This window comes from Colius striatus, chromosome 2 (genome assembly GCF_028858725.1).
Source record: "Colius striatus isolate bColStr4 chromosome 2, bColStr4.1.hap1, whole genome shotgun sequence".
NCBI classification, from domain to species: domain Eukaryota; kingdom Metazoa; phylum Chordata; class Aves; order Coliiformes; family Coliidae; genus Colius; species Colius striatus.
In genome coordinates this window covers 22,450,113-22,471,177 of record NC_084760.1, presented here as the reverse complement: position 1 = coordinate 22,471,177, position 21,065 = coordinate 22,450,113, and the positions used below count along the sequence as shown (strand labels likewise).

Below are 21,065 nucleotides of genomic sequence, written 5' to 3'. Positions count from 1 at the left end.
AAGGGATTAATGCTGAGCAAGAAACCTAAGACTTGGAAACATCAATGGATTTTTTGAGGTGGAAGATGTTGCTCAGTTAGTGAAGTTGGGAATATCTAGGGGTGAAGTCAAGAATAGGAATGTGTGGTGCACATGAGAGAGGTGGAGGGAAGACTTGCACAAGGGGTGAGATAACGTTAGGCTGTGTTTGTAGAAGGCAGGTGTGGAGGAAATGGAAGGTGATATCTGGAATGAGGTGATCTGGGGACTTGTAGGAAGTCCAGGAAATAAAGATAGGAGAGGGTGGTTCCCAGGGAGCTTGGCAGAGAAATAGGAAACAGGGCTCCATACCATCCTCTTCATTGAGACAGATTTTTTTTTTTCTGTGAAAGTCTCCACGCCTAAGTGTCTTTTCTTATTAGAGCAAACACTTTGAAATTACATTTAACATAAGATTTCTGGAATGTGTCATTAAAGGATGTTTTGCTGTGTTTTTTTAAAAAAATTATTTATTTTTAAGTGAAGTCAGTCCTTCTCTAACTGGAGGGTCATATCAACCCTGTAGATTGGTGAATTTGCATTCCAAACTGGTAGTGGTAACAAATAGGAAGCATAAACAGCCGACACAATGGTTGCTCTCAAAAATACTCGTAATATGCATGTATCACAGAACCTACTGTCTAGCTAACGAGACTTTTCAATTATGATTGTTCAAGTTTGATTTTCAATTCCCTGTGCTTTGGCTAGGCAATAAAGCACTTTTCCCTCAAAGTCTTGAGATGCCTTCTAACAATGCTGAAATGCTGGTTTCAAAAACAGGAAGGAATTTACTTCTCTCTGCTCATGTTTCATAGGGTGTCTGTCCCTGGATCTACATTTGCTTTGTATGATATTTTTCTTAAACAGTAGCTTTTTGCTTTAAACAAAACATGAGCATTTCTGTAGTACAAGTTTTCTGGTTAAAATTCAGAGGAGTTCAGTGAAGAGTTGTATTTCATAGCTGTAAAAGAAAAATGTTCTGTGTAAACATAGCACACAGATATAACAAGTACTGTAGTGTTTTATGCAAAGCATCACAGGAGCAGCTTCAGGGGTGCTGATAATGGCAAAAGTCTCAATTTTGAGTTTTTCTTTGGATGGAAGGGAGGAACAATTAGGTGTCTTGATGAAATGTTCAATTTCCTTTTTACTTCTCCTCATTGCTGACTTTGGAAAAAAAAAATCCAAAATGCATTGGTCGAGCACTTATAGAAGACTGAAAAATGTGTCACTCTGTCTATTGGAAGGTTCTACTTGACAATGAGAAAGCTCACCATCTTTTCTATTTCTTTTCACCTCAAACTGACTAATATTTAAAGCCAGGCACAAGCTTCTGACATCAGTCATTTTCAACACTTCTCCCTACTGTCTGTTGTTTAAGATATCTCCTGAGATAGTGTGGTGAAGACTGGGGTCTCAGACTTTTGCACATCAATCAGTATTAGTACTTGTACATTGGTTCTGCATTCACAGAAGCAGGATCGGATGCAGTAGAAGTAGAGTATGGGCTGCACATAATCTTGCTTGACATCTTCCACTCTTTTCCTTTCCTTCTTTTCCTTCCTGCTTTCTTATGTTCTTTTTCTGCTGGGATAGCTGTGCATTTGTGGTCTTCATCCTTATAGAAAAGGGATGTGGGATGGGCCTTTACTGGTCTCTTTTGGAGAGGGATAAAGACATAGACTTTAGCAATGTGTGTAGAGAAGAATATTTGTAACCAATGTTATATCTGCCTCCTGATGTTTCTGTCCTTCCCTCCAGAATTATTCCTGTAGCAGAGAGAACTTCTATAAATAGGGTGGCAGAAATTATGAGTCTACTCTAATATAACCTGGTGAGATAATCTATGAGTTCTAGCTTTCTCTTTGGTGATGATGTGGGTTTGGGTTTCTTTTTGTGTGTGTTTTGGGTTTTGTTTTGTTGGGTTTTTTTTGTTTTCTTTCATTAGCAGTTTACTAGGATTAGATTTTTGTGACAACCTGTCAAACCATTACATTGACAAATTGTTTCAATGCACACTTCTAAAACCAGTCTCTACCTTTTGGTGTAAGATTTCTTGACTTGGGATTACTGAAGAGTTTATATGTAAAGTTTCCTGGTTCAAAGGTTCTTCTGCGTCTGATGCTGATACGTAAGGTAAAATGTGGAACAGCTGAACATATGACAAAGGCTTGAGTCACTGACAGATTTCATCTTCAGTATCTCACAGCTCAATCCCTCTCAGTGAATGGAATGGTGAAACAGACTTTGGCAAGAACTGAGAATGTCTAAACCTGTTCATAGTTACAAGTGTTTTTCCCCTTAAACTTGAAAGACCTGCCTGGTGACTCTTTGGTATTGAAATCCCACCCTGGCACTGGAATGCCAGTGAAACTGGTGTGTTGATTTTGGCACTTGCATAAATAACCTCCTTGGAATGTTTTCCAGTTCATGTGCTTTTGTTAATGAGTCTCTGCAACCTGCAGAGATCTGATAATATGTCCTTCCTGACTCTGAGGTAATAGTGAGAATTGTTACTACAGTAGGTAAAACTGCAGGAGTTTTCTTGGCAATAACTGTTCTTTTTATACTTTTTTTTAAAAAAAAAACAAATTGGAGCTGCTTTGTTATTTCTGGTTTTTACTTCTGATATGCTGTCCCTTCTCTCCTTTGTATAAAAGTATGTGTTTGTGTCTCAAAGGGTAAAAAGGCACTAATGAAAATTGCAGGACTAGTTGTCTTGAGTCAGAGAGCAGAGAAGCTCTCTTGCTGTCCTCCTCCCATACGATTCACCAATTGACAACAGTAGGGGCTGTTGTAGTGAGTTTCCTGAAGATTTTCCTAGCCAATTTAAAGTTAATAATAAGTGAATAATAGTTAATAATAGTTGATAATAGTGAACTAGGCAGTTAAGGATTTTATTTTATGTTAGGACAAGAAAAATTCTGACATTATTTACTTTTAATCTAAACAGAATTTTTGTTATGACAGACTGGAAAACACAATGGGAACTGTGTTTAGTTTCCCAAAATATTTATCAGAGTTGTATAAATCTAATGAGAGCTTTTGATGCTTATAGATGCATCGAGAGTTGAATAAGAGATGTCACTGGACTTCAACTAGTCACATGCCAGAGAATAATCTTTGTAGTATTTGTCACAGTGTCTTTTTTAAAATTTTTTTACATCACTTATACCTGGATGAAAGATGCTACTGGTAAAGGACAGCAAAATTGATTCATAGCTTTTGAGCAGTTAACAGATGCTGAGATCAAAAGATATTATTAAGCTAATGTCACTTGAAAGTCTGCTGAATTTCCCACCTTTCATTTGTGTTTTGACTTTAAAACACCAACAGTGTGAAGCTGCACTATCATAATCAGTGAAATTTGGTCTACTGTAATGACTGTAACCCACAGTTCGACTCCAGAGGGAGCAAATGGGAGTTTTTGAGAGGGATCTAAATGGAAAGAGAAGAATGAATCTTTTCTTAGGTTTACCTCCAAAAAGCTATAAAGGTGTCATTGGTAAGAAAAATCAAATGGTAACTATCAAGTTATTCTAACAGAGATACACAGTAAAAGTTGGGTGGTTAAAAATACATAACTGATGCAGGTGTCAAAACAATGGTCTGTCTGCAGTAGAGAAGAGGAAGCATCAGAAACATCAACAGAGAAGTGATGTTCATAAGACTTGCATTTCTAGAGGACTGACAGTGGCTATGTGGATGTCAAAAAAGCAGGAGGCTGTAGTGGTGAGCACTGGTCCTGGTCAGAACACAGAGGAGAGTTTTGACAGCTAAGCTGACATCCTCTTTATGTATGCCCAAATCTTAATGCTTCTCCAGGACAAGGGAACTGTTAGGAAGATGAGCCTCAGACTGAGACAGAAGAGCAAAAAAAAAAATCTTCCATAAGAGTTCTGTAAGGAACTCAGAGAGGTCTTAGTGAAGCAAGTCCGCCTGAATGCAAATAAGTAGTTTTGTTTAGACTTTACTGTAAAACCAGTAATCTCAAAATTAGCACTCATGGAAATGATTGCTTTCTGCCTGACTGATATTAGAGTTTTGTTTTTGCTGTTTTGGGCTTTTTTTTTTGTCTAGGATGACTGTTCTTTGGAGATGGTGCAATGAGACAAGTGAATAACCCTTAAAGTAGCTAGAATGAAATAAATCTCAGGAGAATGCCTTAGACGTGCAGAACTCATTCGAGACCTTTACCTGAATGTGTAGCTCCCTACAGAAGAACGTGAGGACTTTAAGCCTCCAGTCTTTGGAACAGTTACTCATGTGCCTAGAAATAAGCACATGCTTGTGTCCATTTATTGAAGTCTGTGCTTGAAATGAACCGTGTGCTTGAACATTAAATGGGCTTGTGTACTCAACTGTGTACTTGGTGCCTCTGCAGTGGTTTGGCAGAGTCTGTGTAAGCATGTGATCAAACTTTTGGAAAGCATGACTCTCTGTCAGTTAGTGACTCTCAGCCAAACCAGTGGTGTTCTGATACCGTATTACATCATAGTAGTCACGACGATGTTTTCCTTTCAGCGTGCCATTTAGTCTGTGCAGTCACGTCAGTGGTACCACTTTGTGTTTAGGTTTTCAAATATTGGACGTAATGTCTGTGTACTTACTGTTGGATGGGTGTTGTATTGTTTTTGAAATGACAAAAGATTTTAGTTTTTTCTTTTTACACTGTTAGTTTGTCCTTTTTCTCTGTGATATCTCACCCAATGCTGCTTGTTAGATGCTGCCTGCTTCTTGTGAGAATAGTTTTGTTAAAAAAAGTATCTGTCTGTTATCTCCCCCCACTACCCTATTAAAAAAACCAGTCTCCACTACGAGTGAACGAAACAAAACCTTTGAACAATTACCTGTTGACTGAGAGAACAAAATTAAAGTAACTGAAGTTAAAATAGCTTCTAACCCTCTTTGGCAGTAGAGGAATCTATGTTCTGTCTCCATTTGTTAGCATGCTCTTGTCCAATATGGATAAAGAAAAATAAATTGAACATCTCTTGTATTTTCTCAATTGTTAGCCGCTTGGAAAGTTATGGGTCAGGTAAATTGATAACCCTGTAAGTATTGTTCAGTCCACGGTTCTACTGTTGCCTTTCATTAAACTGCTTTACATGCATGATGGTTCAGGCTGGCCAGTTACACTGCTGCATTTTTCCATTGTCAAGAGTATCAAAGTTTTGGTCTCATCAGGACTGCATGGCTATGTTTTGTTCGTTTGGCTAAACTGTTTGGATCTCCATGCTCCAAGACTGAGCAACACAAACTTCATTCATGGGAAAGCAAACACTTTGTGTACTCTTAGGGCATCACTTGCCAGTTCATCGACATTCACTAGTTGTACCTCTTGCTTTTCATAGCTCCTCATCCTAGATACCCAAATTAGACACTTAGTGTGTGTATACTTATTTTTTTTTTCCCCTACACGACACTGTGTTCTGTGAATGTATCAAGGCACATCATTTAAATATCTCTATTATTTAAGATGCTTTAAAGTGAACAGCAGAATTACTTGGTACTTTGATTCACGAGCTAAAAATGGCTAACAAAGTTGCTGTTCCTAGCATACACGTAGGGCTGGGAAAGCTGATGCATTTATGAAATAGCTGCATCTTAGAGTGCAGTGATTTGAGGGAAACTATCTCAGATTTTGTTTTGTGAAGAGAATGTTGTGCTGTAACTTTGTGCTGTAAATAACTTGTGAATCAGAAGCCTTGAGCAGCTGATTGCTGCTTTCTTTCATTAAAATGTATTTGTGACACAAAGGAAAGGTGAGTGGAGTCTAAATGCTTTGTTTGTTTGGTGTATTTTCTAAGTCACAGTTGCATCCTTTTAAAAATGGCTTTTTCCTTTGTAAATAGTTTAAGTTCAATCAAGATGATTTTCACTTTGACTAGTGGAAAAGCTTTTGTGATATATGTTTGTAATCTCAGACTTGGGTTGGGATTGAATTGTGGATTACAGAGACAGAGATGACAGTTAACTAGAACGCATATCTAATTTTGGCTTGTGTTTGGAGACTCCTGACCAAGGTGTAGTGACATGTTGGCTATATTGTGACAGAACAACCTTCCTAGATGTGTGTGAATATAGAAGTCCTCTAATTTTTGAACTAAAATCTTCCAGTAGGTTTGATGTGTATAGGTAGGTTCTATGTCCAATTGACTTGAAAGCTTCAAAAGGCATTGGGTTATTTTGCCTCTAATACTTGGAGTAAGAGAAGAAACTTTTTTTGTTGTTTTCTTTCTCATGGTGAGTTTTTGAACTGGCAAATAAACAGCAGTGCTTTTTGAAGCTCCACATGATAAGCAAACAAAGGTAAGTTTCCTTTGTGAGCAGGAACAAAGAGTTACTTGAAGCAGCTTTCAAGTTGCTAAAGCTAATAATCTCAATGTTTATAGGAGTAGTAATTGTCATCTGGAACAAAAAGGTGTAATACATTTAAAAAAAAATTAATGTAAAGGGTTTATTTTTCTGAAATATGTACCTTCTATGCAAAACGTAGACATTTAAAGGGAAAGACTGAATAATCTCATCTTTTGCACCCAAAAATTAGCTTGGGAAGGCAGATGCTTACATTTGGATAAATTCATAGAGACAGAGGATATTAGATTAAATTAGCCAGTTTACACAGGTGTCTTCTTGAAATTAGGTGCTCCTAGTAAAACAAAGCATCAAAGATGTTACTCACAAAGTCTTCTACTCTCTGTGACCTCTTCATTATTTTTTGTAGACTTGCTAAATGCAGGAGTTGATTTTGCTTTCGTTTTTACCTTGCCTGAAACCCCATTGTGCTTGCTCGCATCTAAAGTTACAGTGAGGAAATAAATAAGTAAAACACAAAGTGAGGAAAAAGCTGAAAGTTAAACCTAGTATTTTTTGTGAGGGTGGTCTACAAAGTGGCATCTGTGTGGTTACTGATCTCTTCTTGGCATAGAAGGCTCTAAGAGGTACCTGTTTGTAAAGATACATGTTATTCATACATACAGATGGTTCAAGAAACTGCTGCAACAGACTCACTTCAGGTCAGACATTTTTTAGGCCAACACTGATTTGCAGTCTGTACCTCTGGGTGAAGTGTCTGGCAGGCATCATAATTTGAATGCTCTGTGACATCTTAGGTGACCTGTACTGCATGCCTTTGTTTGTACTATCATACTGCAACAAAACCAGACTTTTTTTTCCTTTCTATCTTCTCCAATATAGATTGGGGGGTGCTGCAGTCTTAACGTCTTTTCTGTACGTGACAACAGATTATCTCGAATTCCCTCTGAAATTTCACAAGCCACTGAGCTTCATGTCCTGGATGTTGCCGGAAACAGGTAAGAGATTTTTGTATTGTCACATTCTTTTACTGGATTTAATTAATTCTTTCTAACAATAAAAGTTACTATGTCTAAGAACGAAGTAATATGTGGTAGTTGAGCTTGGTGTCTGCCAAGTCATTAACTGGACAGGAGAGAGAGAGAAATAGAACGAACGCTTTGTGAGTTAAGGACAGAGAGATCACTCAGCAATTAGCATCATGAGCAAAGCAGACTCAACTTGGAGAGAAAAAGGTTTGACTTATTAAAGGAACAATAAGAGCAATGAGGTGAGAAATAAAACTGAATCTTAAAAATACCTCCCCCCACCCCTCCTTCTTCCCAGGACTCTCCTTCCTTCCCCTGCAGCAGCACAGGGGATGAGGGTTGCCATCAGTTCATTACAGATGGACTTTGCTGCTGCTTCTTCTTGGGGCGGGGGAGGCCTTCTCACACTTCCCACTGCTACATTGTGGGGTCCCTCCCACGGGAGACAGTCTTTCACACACTCCTCCAGAATGGGTCCTTCCCATGGGATACAGTTCCTCGTGAACTGCTCCAGCCAGGGTCAAACCACCACCAAAGACAGGTTATGACTTCTGTGTTAACGTTGCTATTGACATTGTCAACGTAGTCTTCCCCCTTGGCCCAAAGTACCATAAATTGTGTGTTGTCATGAGTGTATTTTCTGGATTGCTTTAGCCCTGAGGAAAAGATGGGATTTGAAAAAAGCAAACATCTGGATTTGTGTATTTTTGAATTAAAACTAAGAATCTAGGCAGTTTGGTAGAGATTCACCTGAAACTACCAGTCTTAATAGCAAAATAACACTAATATTGAGTGTCAGTGTATTGGAGATACAGTGCAAGTAACAAACAATGTCACTTTGACCTTGAGGCTTCTCATGAATCTTAGTTGATATGCTCAGACATCAAAACGCAAGGAAGAGTGGAGTGAAGCGTAAACTAGCATAAACATAAAAATCAACCTAGCAAATTAGTTTGATTGGAAGTTAAAAGGAGGAAAAAAAGAAAGCAAAAGCAAATGTCTATGTTGTCTCATAGACACATATTTCTGTTCTGACAGTTGTGTATATGTAAGGCTATAGAGCAGAAACAGCTGTCTGCCTTCCAGGGTGTTTTACTGCAGTAGGAAAAGCTCTGCATTGTTATCTGTTATTGACAGCTACAGAGAATTATGGTATAAAGTTAAGCTGCATATTCTTTCTAAAAGAATGAAGTAGTTGAAGCTGATGACTACTGCAGTGCCTTCTATTAAAGGCATTAATCTCAATCCTGTTTCTTCCAACTCAGGGATATATACTTATGAGTTGACTTCATGACTGTCTATTAAATCTCCTAGAGATTTCCCTGACTTTTTAACTTTTCCTTTTTGAACTAGGCTGATGTACCTTCCACTCTCACTGACTACCTTAAAGCTGAAGGCTTTGTGGTTGTCGGATAACCAGTCCCAACCTTTGCTGACGTTTCAGACTGACACAGACCCCGAAACAGGAGAAAAGATTTTAACATGTGTTTTGCTTCCTCAAATGCCTTCTGAGCCTGGTTGCCAAGGTAAGTGCTTAGAGACAGTTTTTCATTACCTATAGAAGTACTTTTTTTGTTTACTGTGTTGTCTGTTTCATAGTGATTTGTGAAAAATGCATAAGCTCTAGTGAGCAAAGTAGCAAAGTTCTGGTTGAATTTTCACATTTAAACTTTTGTTTATTTTATTTTATTTATAATCATACTAGTTTTCAAGAAACTTGAAAAACATGGCTGTGACTGTTATTTATGGCAGCTTGTGTCTGTATTTTGAATAAAATACAGAGCTGGAAGAAGAAGGAAGGCTCAATCCTATCGGTAGTCAGAAGCTTGCCACTTGGCCCAGTAGTGGTGTCCATATTTGTGTACTTTTGTTATATATCCTAAATATACATATATATGTACTGAAAATTGGTGTCTTTGCAACTACAGTCTCGTTACCAGAAAAACAATTGCATAGCTAGTAATAAGCAGAAGATACTTTTTAGCAAGCTAATTTTCTCTCAACCAAAGATGCTGTACAGTAACTTTATATTATATTCTCCATCAAGTGTAGAATTACAGTATAAGTTGTTTTTACCTTTTGTGCTGAAACTTGCCTCTGGGTCAGGTGGAACCATAAACTCTTTTTCACTGTTGACTGGGTTGCTGCTCCAGTAACTTCTGGATGTTTTTTGTCCTGAAGCTTTTATAGCGATGTGTGAACTTTCAAGGGGATTAATCTGAGCTAATATTTAAACTTTCACTGTAATCACTGGAGAGTAATTTATCCCATCTAAGAATAGACTTTTAAATGCAACCATGTGGATTCTTCTCCACTGAGTACAAAGGGGCTCTGAGGAGAAAAGCTTAGCCTGTAGATCTCTGTATTGTAGATGCCCAAACTTACCTAGATTAATTTTACTCTTTCAGTACTATGCAACTTGAGCAAATAGAGACCCTTAAAGCAGTAGAAGTGTAGAAATGGCTCTGTTTTGTGTCAGCTTCTAGATTTTAAGAATACAAATTGCATTAAGTGTTGAAATAAGTAAAAAAATTAACCCTTTAGATTTAGAGAAGATTAAGCTAGCTCATGAAGAGTAACTGAGGTAAACTTTCTCTAAAGGCATTAATATTAGAAATTAGATTTCTTCCTTTCCAAATGAATCTCATGGCTTTAAGGGCAGATAGCTTTGAATTAAGATTGTTGGATGTTTATGTCTGGCAATATTAAAAGGATGAGGTCAGTAAAAGCAATTATCCTGTGTTATGGACTGCCATTTAAGGAACTGGCTAATGTCAAATGGCAGCTGCTTTACATGCTGGATCACAGGTATAGTGGCAAGTGTGTTCAATTATATAATCAGTACTCTAAAACTGACACAAACCTGAATCAGTCCAAGTACAGAAATTTCTCATTTATAGAGAAACTGTACCTGATAACAAAATTAATGAGAGTTCTGTTTTCTGTTAGAAAGACAGAAATAATCAATTGTAAATGTGGGATGAGTGATTGGTTGGATATTGCAGTTATTAACAACATAGCATGTTGATGTTTTGGACTTGCTGTGAATCTTCAATTATGTTTTGCCATTCTAACAGATAACCTACCACGATGTGGTGCACTGGAGAGTTTGGTAAATGAAATGTCAGATGAAACATGGAACGAGCGAGCAGTGAATAGAGTCAGTGCAATTCGCTTCTTAGAAGATGAAAAAGATGAAGAGGATAATGAAATGGTATGTTTTCCAAGCCTTTGGATACCTGCAGACAATGTGGCTTTAATGCATAAGTGTAAAAGGCATCTGAGCTCTCTTGCTGTAAATATTTCAGCTGCAACTGCATGCTTTTTGTGTCTGTTTGTAGCAGAAACTGTTCATGTTGGCTGCCAAAACTTTTCACAATGATTTTTACTGCCTTCTTTTTTTCTTTTTTTCTGCTTTGAATATAACTTTTATGTTCTGATGCTGGGCAATCATTGTTTTGCTTTGTCTTCCTGTATGTGCTCAGGGGTGTTTTCCTTTCAGAAACAAGATATGATCTTTCTCTGCGTCTGTGAAGCTTTATTGCCTTAAAGTATATAGGATCTAATTTAGGGTTCCAGTGCTGTGGCATGTGTCTCCATTAAGTTTGCCACTGTTTGTCTCTCTAATGTCTATTTTCAGTCTCTTTCTTTCTCTTCCTTTCTTCTGCTTTTTTTCCTCCACCATTTGCATTGAAACAACCATATTGTGCATAAACAACAATGTTGCTCATTAGTTTCCCACTTAAACAAAGAATGTGGGACCATCTGTCACTGTACTTATAAGACCTCCCCATTAAGTTGGGTTTTGCATGTCCTCAAGATCAAAATGCAATCTTTACTGACTTTCATTAACAATTAAAACTCTTTGTAAAGATTAAGACTGCTCCAGTTTGATTTTTCTCTGTGCTTCTCTGATGCTCTGTAAACTTGCTGGTGGTCCTCATTAGAGCTCAGCGTGAGGTACTTCAGGGCCCTGTCTGTGGCACACTAGAAATGTGGTCTCACTTGAAAAAGTTAGTAGGGAAATGGACACTTAAGTTTTTAAGTAAGGTGGTTTCTTAATCCAAAGCAGCAGCAACGAAATACCTCTGGCAGGCGTAGTTCATAGACTGATAAAGGAGTTCAGAACAGTTCATTTTAATAACTGTACCAATGCAAGAATGTCCATACAATGACCGAGGGCTCAAGTATTAATGATAACTGCTTTCAGCCCTGGTATTGGAGCCTGATTTAGGCAAAAAGGAAGTTTATGATCCTAGTGGGAAGGAGGAGGGGTGGATTTCCAAAGCAGTGTCACACAGTTCACCCATTTATGGGTCATCAGTTAACACAGTAATCTGCACAGTTTACATGTATACCACCAAAAAACAGTTGCACTGATACATATTTGTGCAATTATTCTTGGTGTTCTGTGTGTCACTGATCTGGATGCTAACAGGAGTTTTTATAAGTTTTGTTTTCCTTGTAAAGGCTTCAGCACAGTGATGTTAGACATCCTCGTGTCTAATATGGGAGAGAAGTGCTCCCTTTTCTTCCTTTGAAGATGTTTGCTCTCAACTGACAAGAGAACCAAACTGTGTGGTGCGGCTGGAAGGCATACAGAGCTCCACACAGAATTGTATTTGACACTGTAAAGGGATCTTGTGGGATTCTTTCAAAACCAGATGAGTGTTTTTCATTTGAAATGTGATCTTAAATCACTTGAGTGGGGTTTTTTTTGGGGAAAAAAAATATATCCCAACTATATTTATGAAAGAATCTTCACTTCATAACTTGTAATTGTACTTCGCTTGAGTGGCTTTCGGATTAGTAGGTCAAGAGAGGAAAACGCTTGCTCCTAGACAGTTCTTAAAACTTTCACTGTCTTCATAAACAAGCGGCTACAAAAGTAATGTTCAACATAGAGCATAGTAGTTTGAAAAGGAAAAGGGGGTAAGAAAAAGATCAATACCTAGTATTTGGTATGTGAATGCACATTGAAAGTGTCTGTTTTTTTCCAAAGAGACAAAGGCAAAACCACTTATTGCACTGTTTATTTTTAGAGAACACTTCTAAGGCGAGCCACTCCACACCCTGGAGAATTAAAGAACATGAAAAAGACAGTGGAGAATTTACGGAATGATATGAATGCTGCTAAAGGACTGGATTCAAACAAAAACGAGGTCAATAATGCCATTGACAGAGTGACCACTTCTGTGTAGAGTTTCATCTCCGGGTTTTACCTCCTGTGTCTTCCCCTGCTGTTGAAATGTTCCTGTCATCTTCTGGGACCTCACTGAGCCCCTTTTTGTTTTTAACCAGAACCTGATTCATCATCTCCATACATGTGAAAAGTGCTGCCCACTGGAAGAAAGTGCCTTATTTCATCCAGGCAGTGAATCAATAATTTCCAAATCAATATTGTAGTTTTAATAGTGCTAGAGTTTTTAAAGTATAATACACTACTGTATGCAGAATACAATATTTTTGTCTTAAACACAGGGGAAATAATGCTTTTCTTTTCCAGAGTGCTGGGGTATCTTTTTCCCAGTGGCTGGATGTGCTGGTGAGAAATATAGTTTTGTGGAAAATTGATACACTTTTTTATTTTTTTTGGCAGCTCAGATGGTGTAAATTTTAAATTTTTGTATAGGACTTTCATAACAAAATGATGTATTTCATTTTTAAGAGAAAATCTATCATGAGCGGTACATATTTTAGTATTTGTGGAAGAGAACAAGTTTCATGGACAACTGTATTCATTCGTTTGTACCACCCATTGTGCCTTACTGTGTCTCATATGTCATATCAGTCTCCAGTATAGCAATTCTTGAGGAAAGTGAATAGATGGAAACTTGGTCTCCTATTTTAGGTATGTTTTTTTTTTCTTTTTGGACAGGAATTTGTTGGGGTTTTTACAGCAGAGGACTTATGTTTATATAATGGGATTTTAGGTTGTGAAGCACAAATGTTAGTTTTGTTGTAATCAGAATTAAGATGAAAATGACCAAACTGCTATTGTTTATTACATGATGCACTCACACTTTAACTTAGTTGTAATGAACCATCTTGTTTTGGATGTCGTGTTGCATTGCGGTCACTAGAAATTCATGCTTCCCTTGGATTTCTTTTGTTTTTAAATGTGCCATCTGTAAAATAACTTGAAAAACAGCACGATAGGCTTTCAGAAGCACAGTATGAAACTAGTTTTATGTATTACACAAGAAAGCATGATTCTTTGAAGTGCTTTGGTGGTTTTATATACATATATAAAACCATAATAAAAAAATCTTGAAAAACTTCAGTAGATTGTTTGTATCATTAAAATAGCAATTAAAGTACATATGAACTAATCCTGGAATTTACTATAATTGTTACTGTGTTGCACTTCCAGCGATCCAATGCTGATTTCAAGGTCTTATTAAATCTGGTTTGTTTGTAAAGGTAAGTATTAACCAAGTTGAATTCAGGAAATAAGTTTTGCAAAAGACTGATGAAGATTGATTTTGGTGTCTCTGGGTTCTGTGTGTGCCACAAATGAACAAAGACCACTGACTTGCTCAGTGCAGGGAGTTGAGCAGTCTGGTTTCAGATCATATTTGACTGACATACTTGATTTAGCATATTTGGTGTGAGCCAATGCAATGGACCCAAATAAGTAAAGGAAAGACCTAATTCCTCATGCCTGGCTAACCACATCCCTTCTTCTGGTGAACATGAGAGTTTCTGGGAAAAGATAGGAAAAGAAGAGAACAGGGAAGTTGTAACTTCTGTGTTAAAATTAGTAACTGCAGTATTTGATAATTTTTCTAATTAACTTTTTCAATCTGAAGCTTTTACCAAAGGCCTTGCTTTCTTTTTGATGCTGAACCAGTAGATGTTGCAAGCCATCTCCCAATATTCAAGTCTAATCTGATAGAATATATTAATTGTTATTATTTCTTCTCATGCCAGAGATTCCTCATTTAAGCTTCAAGGCATAGTCTGTTTACAGGAGCTGCTGCAGCTTGATAGGTGTTATGTTAGTTCATGGTAGTGCAAATTCATTCTTCCGAAGGCAGAGTTCTGCCAATTGTTCTTGGTAAGCTACTCTTAAAATAAAAATGGTAAGAAAATGAGATTTTTAGTACAATTGACTTCAACCTTGGGCAGAATTTTCTTTTCTAAGTACTTAACTAAGATTGGCACAATAAAAGTTAAAAAATGTAGGAAACTGTACCCAGAGTCCAAGTAAAACTTGTCAAACCTATTTGAGATGAAAATTAGTTTCTAAAAAAGACAGACCAAAGCCAAAGGCAGCCAGGCTCTATGATGACAGTTTTTCATGTGGAGACTGTGGTTTCTTTTGTTTTCAGTGTCTGATCTCTGGAATAGTCTGTATGTGTGCCATTTCACAAAGTGATTTAGGTACACTTATTCTCCCAGCAGGGTTGATAAGGCTTCAGACAGTTTTAACTGCATTTTATAGCCAGAGAAAAATGTTGGTGTTTGTTATGCTGAATCCATGTGTATCCTTGAAAACATGAGCTCTCCCTTCCTAGTCTCTGTTTTGGCTCTTTTCTCTTGCTAATGCTTTGAGGAGCCCGAGCAATGACTATAATATTATAAATGTAACTTTTGGGATTTTTTCTCTTAAAGATTTGTCTACGTTTTCTATTGCATTGTAAAGGCTTTTGGGGAGTGGATCTAATGCAAGGAATGAAACACTACAAAGTTTGCATGGTGCTATTTGAGCTAAATGGGTAACCAGGGAAAAGCAATTGACAATAGTGGTAGAGTAGATTTAATATTAACCTGTCAGTTACTGCATGTGAGTTTTCTTTCTTGAAAGTCACTGTTCTGTTGCCTTACACTAAAAGAAAAAGAAAAAGCACTCTCTTGCTGCCATTGTTAGTGTAGTTGGCGTAGCAACAGATTTTTCCTTCCCCTTTGTGTTGCTCCAGGCTTTTTTCCACAGCTTCCATATAATTTATGTGTTGAGATTATTTTTCTGGCCTACATTCCATATTTTTGCAATTGGCATATTGTGTGAAGCTGAGCACACTACTGTCCTTTACAGCAAATGCCTTGTTTGTGCCCAGGACTAGCTGATCAGCCTGCTTCTTTTCTAATGAAAGTGCTTTATTAGCGCTGGCTGAAATGTTTCTAGCTAATCAGCTACTTCACAGGTTTTGCTACTTGCTGCACACAAATTCAGCTTTTGAGAGGAGAGTATTGACACCGGGAATTTAATTTTTTGATGTATATTCTTGAGTATATCTGTTGATTCCGTCCTGACTTGCTGTAAATGCCTGCTTCCTGCTGAGGCCATGCTATTTACCAGAAATATCTGGACCTTTTGTTAATGGCGAGTTCATGGCCGTTCTTTGCCTTGGCTCTGGAAAATAAAATTACTTTAGTTTTTCAGTTGACCTGCTAAGAGTGTTTCCCATCATCACTTTCCATCAAACACACAAATCTGTTTCTGTGCTTAGGTTGCTGTCAGAAGAGATGACAAAGGCCAGACTAGCCTTGGCTATCAATAAATGATTTGGATGTTCCTGAACCAATTTTGAGATTTTCAGAAGGACAATGCCTTCCTCTTTCATTCTGAGGTCAGGAATATAGTTACTATTCAATCAGCTAGTGAAAAATGTGAGATTTTTCAAAATGGAACAGCAGATATCTATCTCTTCAGACAGCTTTGTGAGCTGCTTTGCAGGAGTTGTCTTATCTCCTCTTCTGCTGGATGCTGGAGAAGCTCTGCATTTTGTCACCTGTTGTATGTTTCTTGTGGCAACAGGAAAGCCAGTTGTGGATTCTACCAGAACAGAAAGCTCTGAGGAGCTCTGTGCTTGAGGCTGTACTGTGCTTTGTACTAACTTCAAGGGCAAGGGTTCATGGTAGTTTGGTTTTGAAATGATAACTTCTTCAATGCGTGCCACTTAATGGTGATATTGTTAGCCTATTAACACTCAGATCTTAAGTAGCAGCTTATTTTTCTATGGAAGGAGTCCTCTCCTGCAACAGTGTTGTCTGTGCGAAGAAAACTCTGTGATTCCTCAATTTATGTTTCAGAGAAAGGATTTAACAAGTCTCCCATGGTGTTAACACTGGGAGGTGGACACATGATGTGCATCCAGTGTACTTTTGATACTTTTTCTTCTTCTGCTTATCTGTTGCTGCAGAACGTAGTCTTGTCCAAAATCCCTGATGTGCAGCTGTGGAGGCTTGGTAACAGCCATACCCAAAATGTCAGCTGTGCTCACTGCAGCGGTCATACCCAAAATGCTAGCAACGTTCATTGCAATAGGCAAGTACTGACTGTAGTAACTTTCTTCAAAATTCACAGATGCATGCAGAGCTTGTGATTACCACCAAAGCATCAGCAGCTTGAATTTCGATTTGTAAGCATCCCCAGGATAAAGCAGAGACAGGATTTAACTCTCCAAAGTTAGTTTTGTGTCAGACTAAAACTATCTTCTTTTGATCCTGAGGCAAATTTGAGCAAATTATGGTGTTCTGTTACTGACATAAGCAGTTTGATTCTCTGATCTCTCCCAATAACTTTGCAGTTTTACCCAAATTCAAAATAAATAGACTACATTAAACCATTTTGAAATAGCTCACAGGAGATATAATTGCTCTGTATTTCTGCAAGATTAAGCAGGGCACTACATGATTATAAACATGGTGAACTTCTTTACTGTTGACACCATAGACTTCACTAAACAATTTAAAACAAAAATCTAAACTAAATGAATCTAAACAAAATCTAAACTAACTAACAAAAAGCCTGATTGTTGGAATTTTGACTATGATTTTTTTTTTCCACTCAAATGCAGAGGAAACTGCAAGCCTGAAGAGCATTTTCATGGTGAATGTTTTTAGGATAACCTACAGCAATAAAACCATTTTTACATAAAGGCTTTACATTAAAAATGGTGTCTTCAGGAAACTCAAAAATTCTGATGAGGCTAGTTAATACTTGAACATCTAAGTTTAAAATTTAAGTTATGTATCACCGATAGCAAAGTTTCCCTGTGAAAGACTGACTTCAATAATCCATCTGTTCAGGCAGCTTTTTATGTGGCCTTTTCTGTAGTAATAGCATATTCAAGGATGCTTTTGTTTTGGCAGTGTTTTGTTTATCTTTCATTCTGATTTCATGTGAATCACACAAAGCTCGTTTATTAGAGATGGCCTTTTGTACTTTAAAAAGGCAATGAGTCTGAAATAGTTTTCAATTAGGAGAATTTGTTATATATAGTTGTACTTAAAAGTTAAAGAGGGATTACATCTTTAAAAACATTTTCTTTCTCAACTTCGCTAGTTAAGCTATTTGAGAAAATCTTTTATTTAATAGGAAACTAGGTGAGCCTATGTGTTTGGGGATTTGAGTTGAGTTACAGTAGCAGGTGTATTCCCATCTAAATATTTTTGGTAACAAAGCACTTGCTTCTACTTGCTGATGGTGCACAGGGTGTTTCATTGTCACTGTATGGTTTCAGTGTGATACTTCAGAAATGTGGGTGGTTTCCATGTCTTGTTTTTTATTGTTAGAATGTTTTGAATTCTATTTCATTTGCCAGAATGACTTAGGGTGATACATAGCATTTACACACCTTTGTTGCCTGGAGGAAATTCATTCGCTAGAGGATTTATTAGTGAGATCTTATCAGAATAGACACCTTATACTTTATGAGAACAATTTGTCCTCTTAACGTACAGGGGTATGATACAGAGGAGTATTTATGTTAAGAATAAACTGCCTTTGAAAACATGAAAAACATGCTGAAAGGAGATAAAAAGTGGGCCCACCTGACTTGCTGGAGAAATATTGAAGGAAAAGGATCTGTTACCAATCAATTAGGAGCATTTCTAATGAAGGGAGATGAAAATTTTATTTCCATGAAACATAGCAACTGCCAAGGACAATAGATTTTCCCTCTAAACACTTGTGCACACTTGCTCCTCCAAACAGGAGTGTTGCACAGTCCAAATACCCATGAAGCTTAAAGTCCCAAGTGCTGAATTTACCTTCTTCCTTTGTTTTATTTCAAATATTTTAAGAGAATGTAAAAATATGTGCTACTGATGGTGTAAAACATTGACCTTGTAAAACTTCTTGCATCTCAACTTCCTCCTGTGTAAGACACAATAAAAAACTTCCTACCATACCTGGGTAGTAAGAAGACCAATTATCATCTGTAAAATTCTGGGAGGAGAACTGAATTTATTGTTAGGATATTTGCTAGTAGCCTCTTTTGTCTCAAAGCATGGTCCTGTATAACGAGAGTGAAGATAATAAATTACTGTAGGTTTTTAAAGATCTTTTTGGAGTGCGGATCTACTATCTGTTAGCAGAACTGTAGCAATTTCTGCTTTGAGAAGTGATGGAAGCTTATTGCCCACTTAACAGAATTTTGATGAATACACCAGAGTAAGGATGGTTTTGTTTTGGGAAGGGAAAACAAAATCCAGTTAAAAAGTCAAATTGTGCAGTTGCTTTGTGTAAAGTGCAGCAAAGAGAACTGTACTTTCCACCTTTGCCCTGTAACAAACTCTACATGTGAATGGCCTCATTGAGACCTCGAAGCGCTGGGTAGCACCTTGGATACTCTTGGCTTTGCCTAAAAGAATGTGAACAGTTGGGCATGGTGACACCCTGTCAGTCAGTGGGTCCAGCAACAACATCCCTAGCATTCTCTCTTCCTCACCTTCTATTGCTACTGAACTCTGGATTAAAATTCCGTCCCTCCCACTTTTCTTTCGTCAGAAAGGATTGAGTTTTAAAAAATAATTGAGGATTAAGATTTATTTTCAAAGTGATGTTAGCCTACGCTCACAGCAGCAGCATTCGGTGGCTTTGTTTCTCCATTTTTATTTCATGAAAGCATAATCCACGGGGTGTTTTACTTATAACTGGTACATGCAAATGTGGGCTAAAAGGCAATTCTGGTTGTTCTAGTCAATCTTTTACTGTTAATATAACCAAACCAGGAAACTACTTTCATAGAGATTTTGCAATCGACTGTAAAGTATAGACCTAGTGCAGCTCTTGCCTAGAATTGTCATTGTGTTTCGATTTTACTTTCAAGTACTATATATCAAGAATGTTGAAGACTAAAATCTCCTAGGTTACAGAAGGTGTATGGTGTGAAACAGGTACTGAATTTCCCTTATAGCAGGATCTTGGTGCGTGGAAGAGAATCCTGCTGTAGAAGACGGATGGAGAGCAGGAGTGCCCTGCTGCTCTGCCTTCCAACTCGGCTACAAGGGGCAGAGGGGTTTATAACCTGCTGGTAGGCATGAGCTTGATCCTTGTGGATTTGGGAAGTTACCGCTGCAGTAGAATGGATGCCTAAAATGGTGAACTGATTGTCAGCATAAGCTTAATTCAAAGTCTGTATTTGTTACCTTGATAGGATAGCCTTTTACTGGTCTTACAAAATGTGGCAGATTGGGTTTGAGAAGCTGTTCTTTAGGATTAGGGATTGGGGTCAAACAAGGATGAGACATTGGAAGAAGTTAAGTGCTTCCCTCTACCTGTGTTTATTTTTAGAGTGAAATTACTTTATGGCTTTCTAATGAGCTTAAAAGTTGACAACAATTTAAGCTGTCTCTGGAAATACCCTGAACATTGGAAGATGTCACATTAGCTATTCTGAAATAAGAGACCAACCAATAGCAAACATTTTCAGCTAGTCTGCTATTTACTGATCTGATTAGAGTTGTAATCCACCTAGTTAATATTCATAGGAAACAAAGCTTCTGTGTAAGGGTACCCTATGTTTTTATTATTCAAGGCAAGTATAAAGAAATACCAGGAGATTTCCTGCCTTACCTTTTGAATTATCAGGAGGATGGGAGCCACTACTGTATCACGACTGTTGTTTTTACATTCAGTTTGCTGATGTCGACATTCAGTCAGCTTGAATGTCCTGAGCAAGATGATTTAGAATAACCAGAAATTCAGGGTATTTATGAGCAAATAATAGTATTGTTGAGAGTCAATGTAGTTAAAAATGTGGTTTAACAGCAAATTTCCTATAGGGGCCCATCATGCATTCTGTGTATAATGCAAATAATCCTTTGTTGGGCTGTGGTCATTGTAAGTTGCACAAAAAGGTCTGTAGTCTCTTCAGGGACACTGAGATGCTGTCCATTTCATAGTCTTTTTGGCCATCCTAAATCCAAAAGCAAAGGAAGAATCCCAAGGGGAACTCCTTCAGCAGCTGAAGATGAATGAGGATGTCCAGCATTGTCAGCCATGTCAAATCTCATTTTCTTCCTCAGCCATAGGTCTAATCAACATCTGGGATGCTGATAACAGCAAGAAATCAATGTGTGTGAACATAACCATTCTGCATTCAAAAGGGAAAAGTGAGAGCTTAAAGAATCATTAAATCTGAGTCAAATGTCTGTTTAAATAATGGGAAAGTCACTGTGTGCCAATGATTGCCCCACTGTAAGCTTGTTGATAATTTTTTTCATTAGTTTCTGTTTTCCTTCTCTTTGCCTTGTTTGACCTTGTGCATTCATGTATCTATTTATACGGTGTCAAGCTGCTTTCTGCCATTGGATTTGTGTCAGCAAAAGAAAATTTAAAGGCAAGATTAAAATAAAGCTTAAAAAAAAATGACAAAGGTTAATTTGAGAAATGAGTCCTGATATTCAGTGAAATTAAGGACATAGGCAACCTTGACAAAGCTTGTCATGTATGAACTTCTGTGTATGAAG

General features: G+C 37.5%; 1 protein-coding gene across 2 annotated transcripts in view; it reads left to right on the top strand.

The window, feature by feature from the left end:
* Positions 1–13,647, top strand: part of LRRC1 (leucine rich repeat containing 1) — a 79,234-nt gene extending 65,587 nt beyond the window's left edge. For both annotated transcript variants that reach the window (XM_061990752.1, XM_061990751.1), the window contains exons 11-14: positions 7,219–7,334; positions 8,718–8,890; positions 10,442–10,578; positions 12,407–13,647. In XM_061990752.1, coding sequence (XP_061846736.1) covers positions 7,219–7,334; positions 8,718–8,890; positions 10,442–10,578; positions 12,407–12,565 — 585 coding nt within the window. In that variant the 3' untranslated portion in view covers positions 12,566–13,647. The remainder of the gene's footprint in view (positions 1–7,218; positions 7,335–8,717; positions 8,891–10,441; positions 10,579–12,406) is intronic.
* The last annotated feature ends 7,418 nt before the right edge of the window (positions 13,648–21,065 follow it).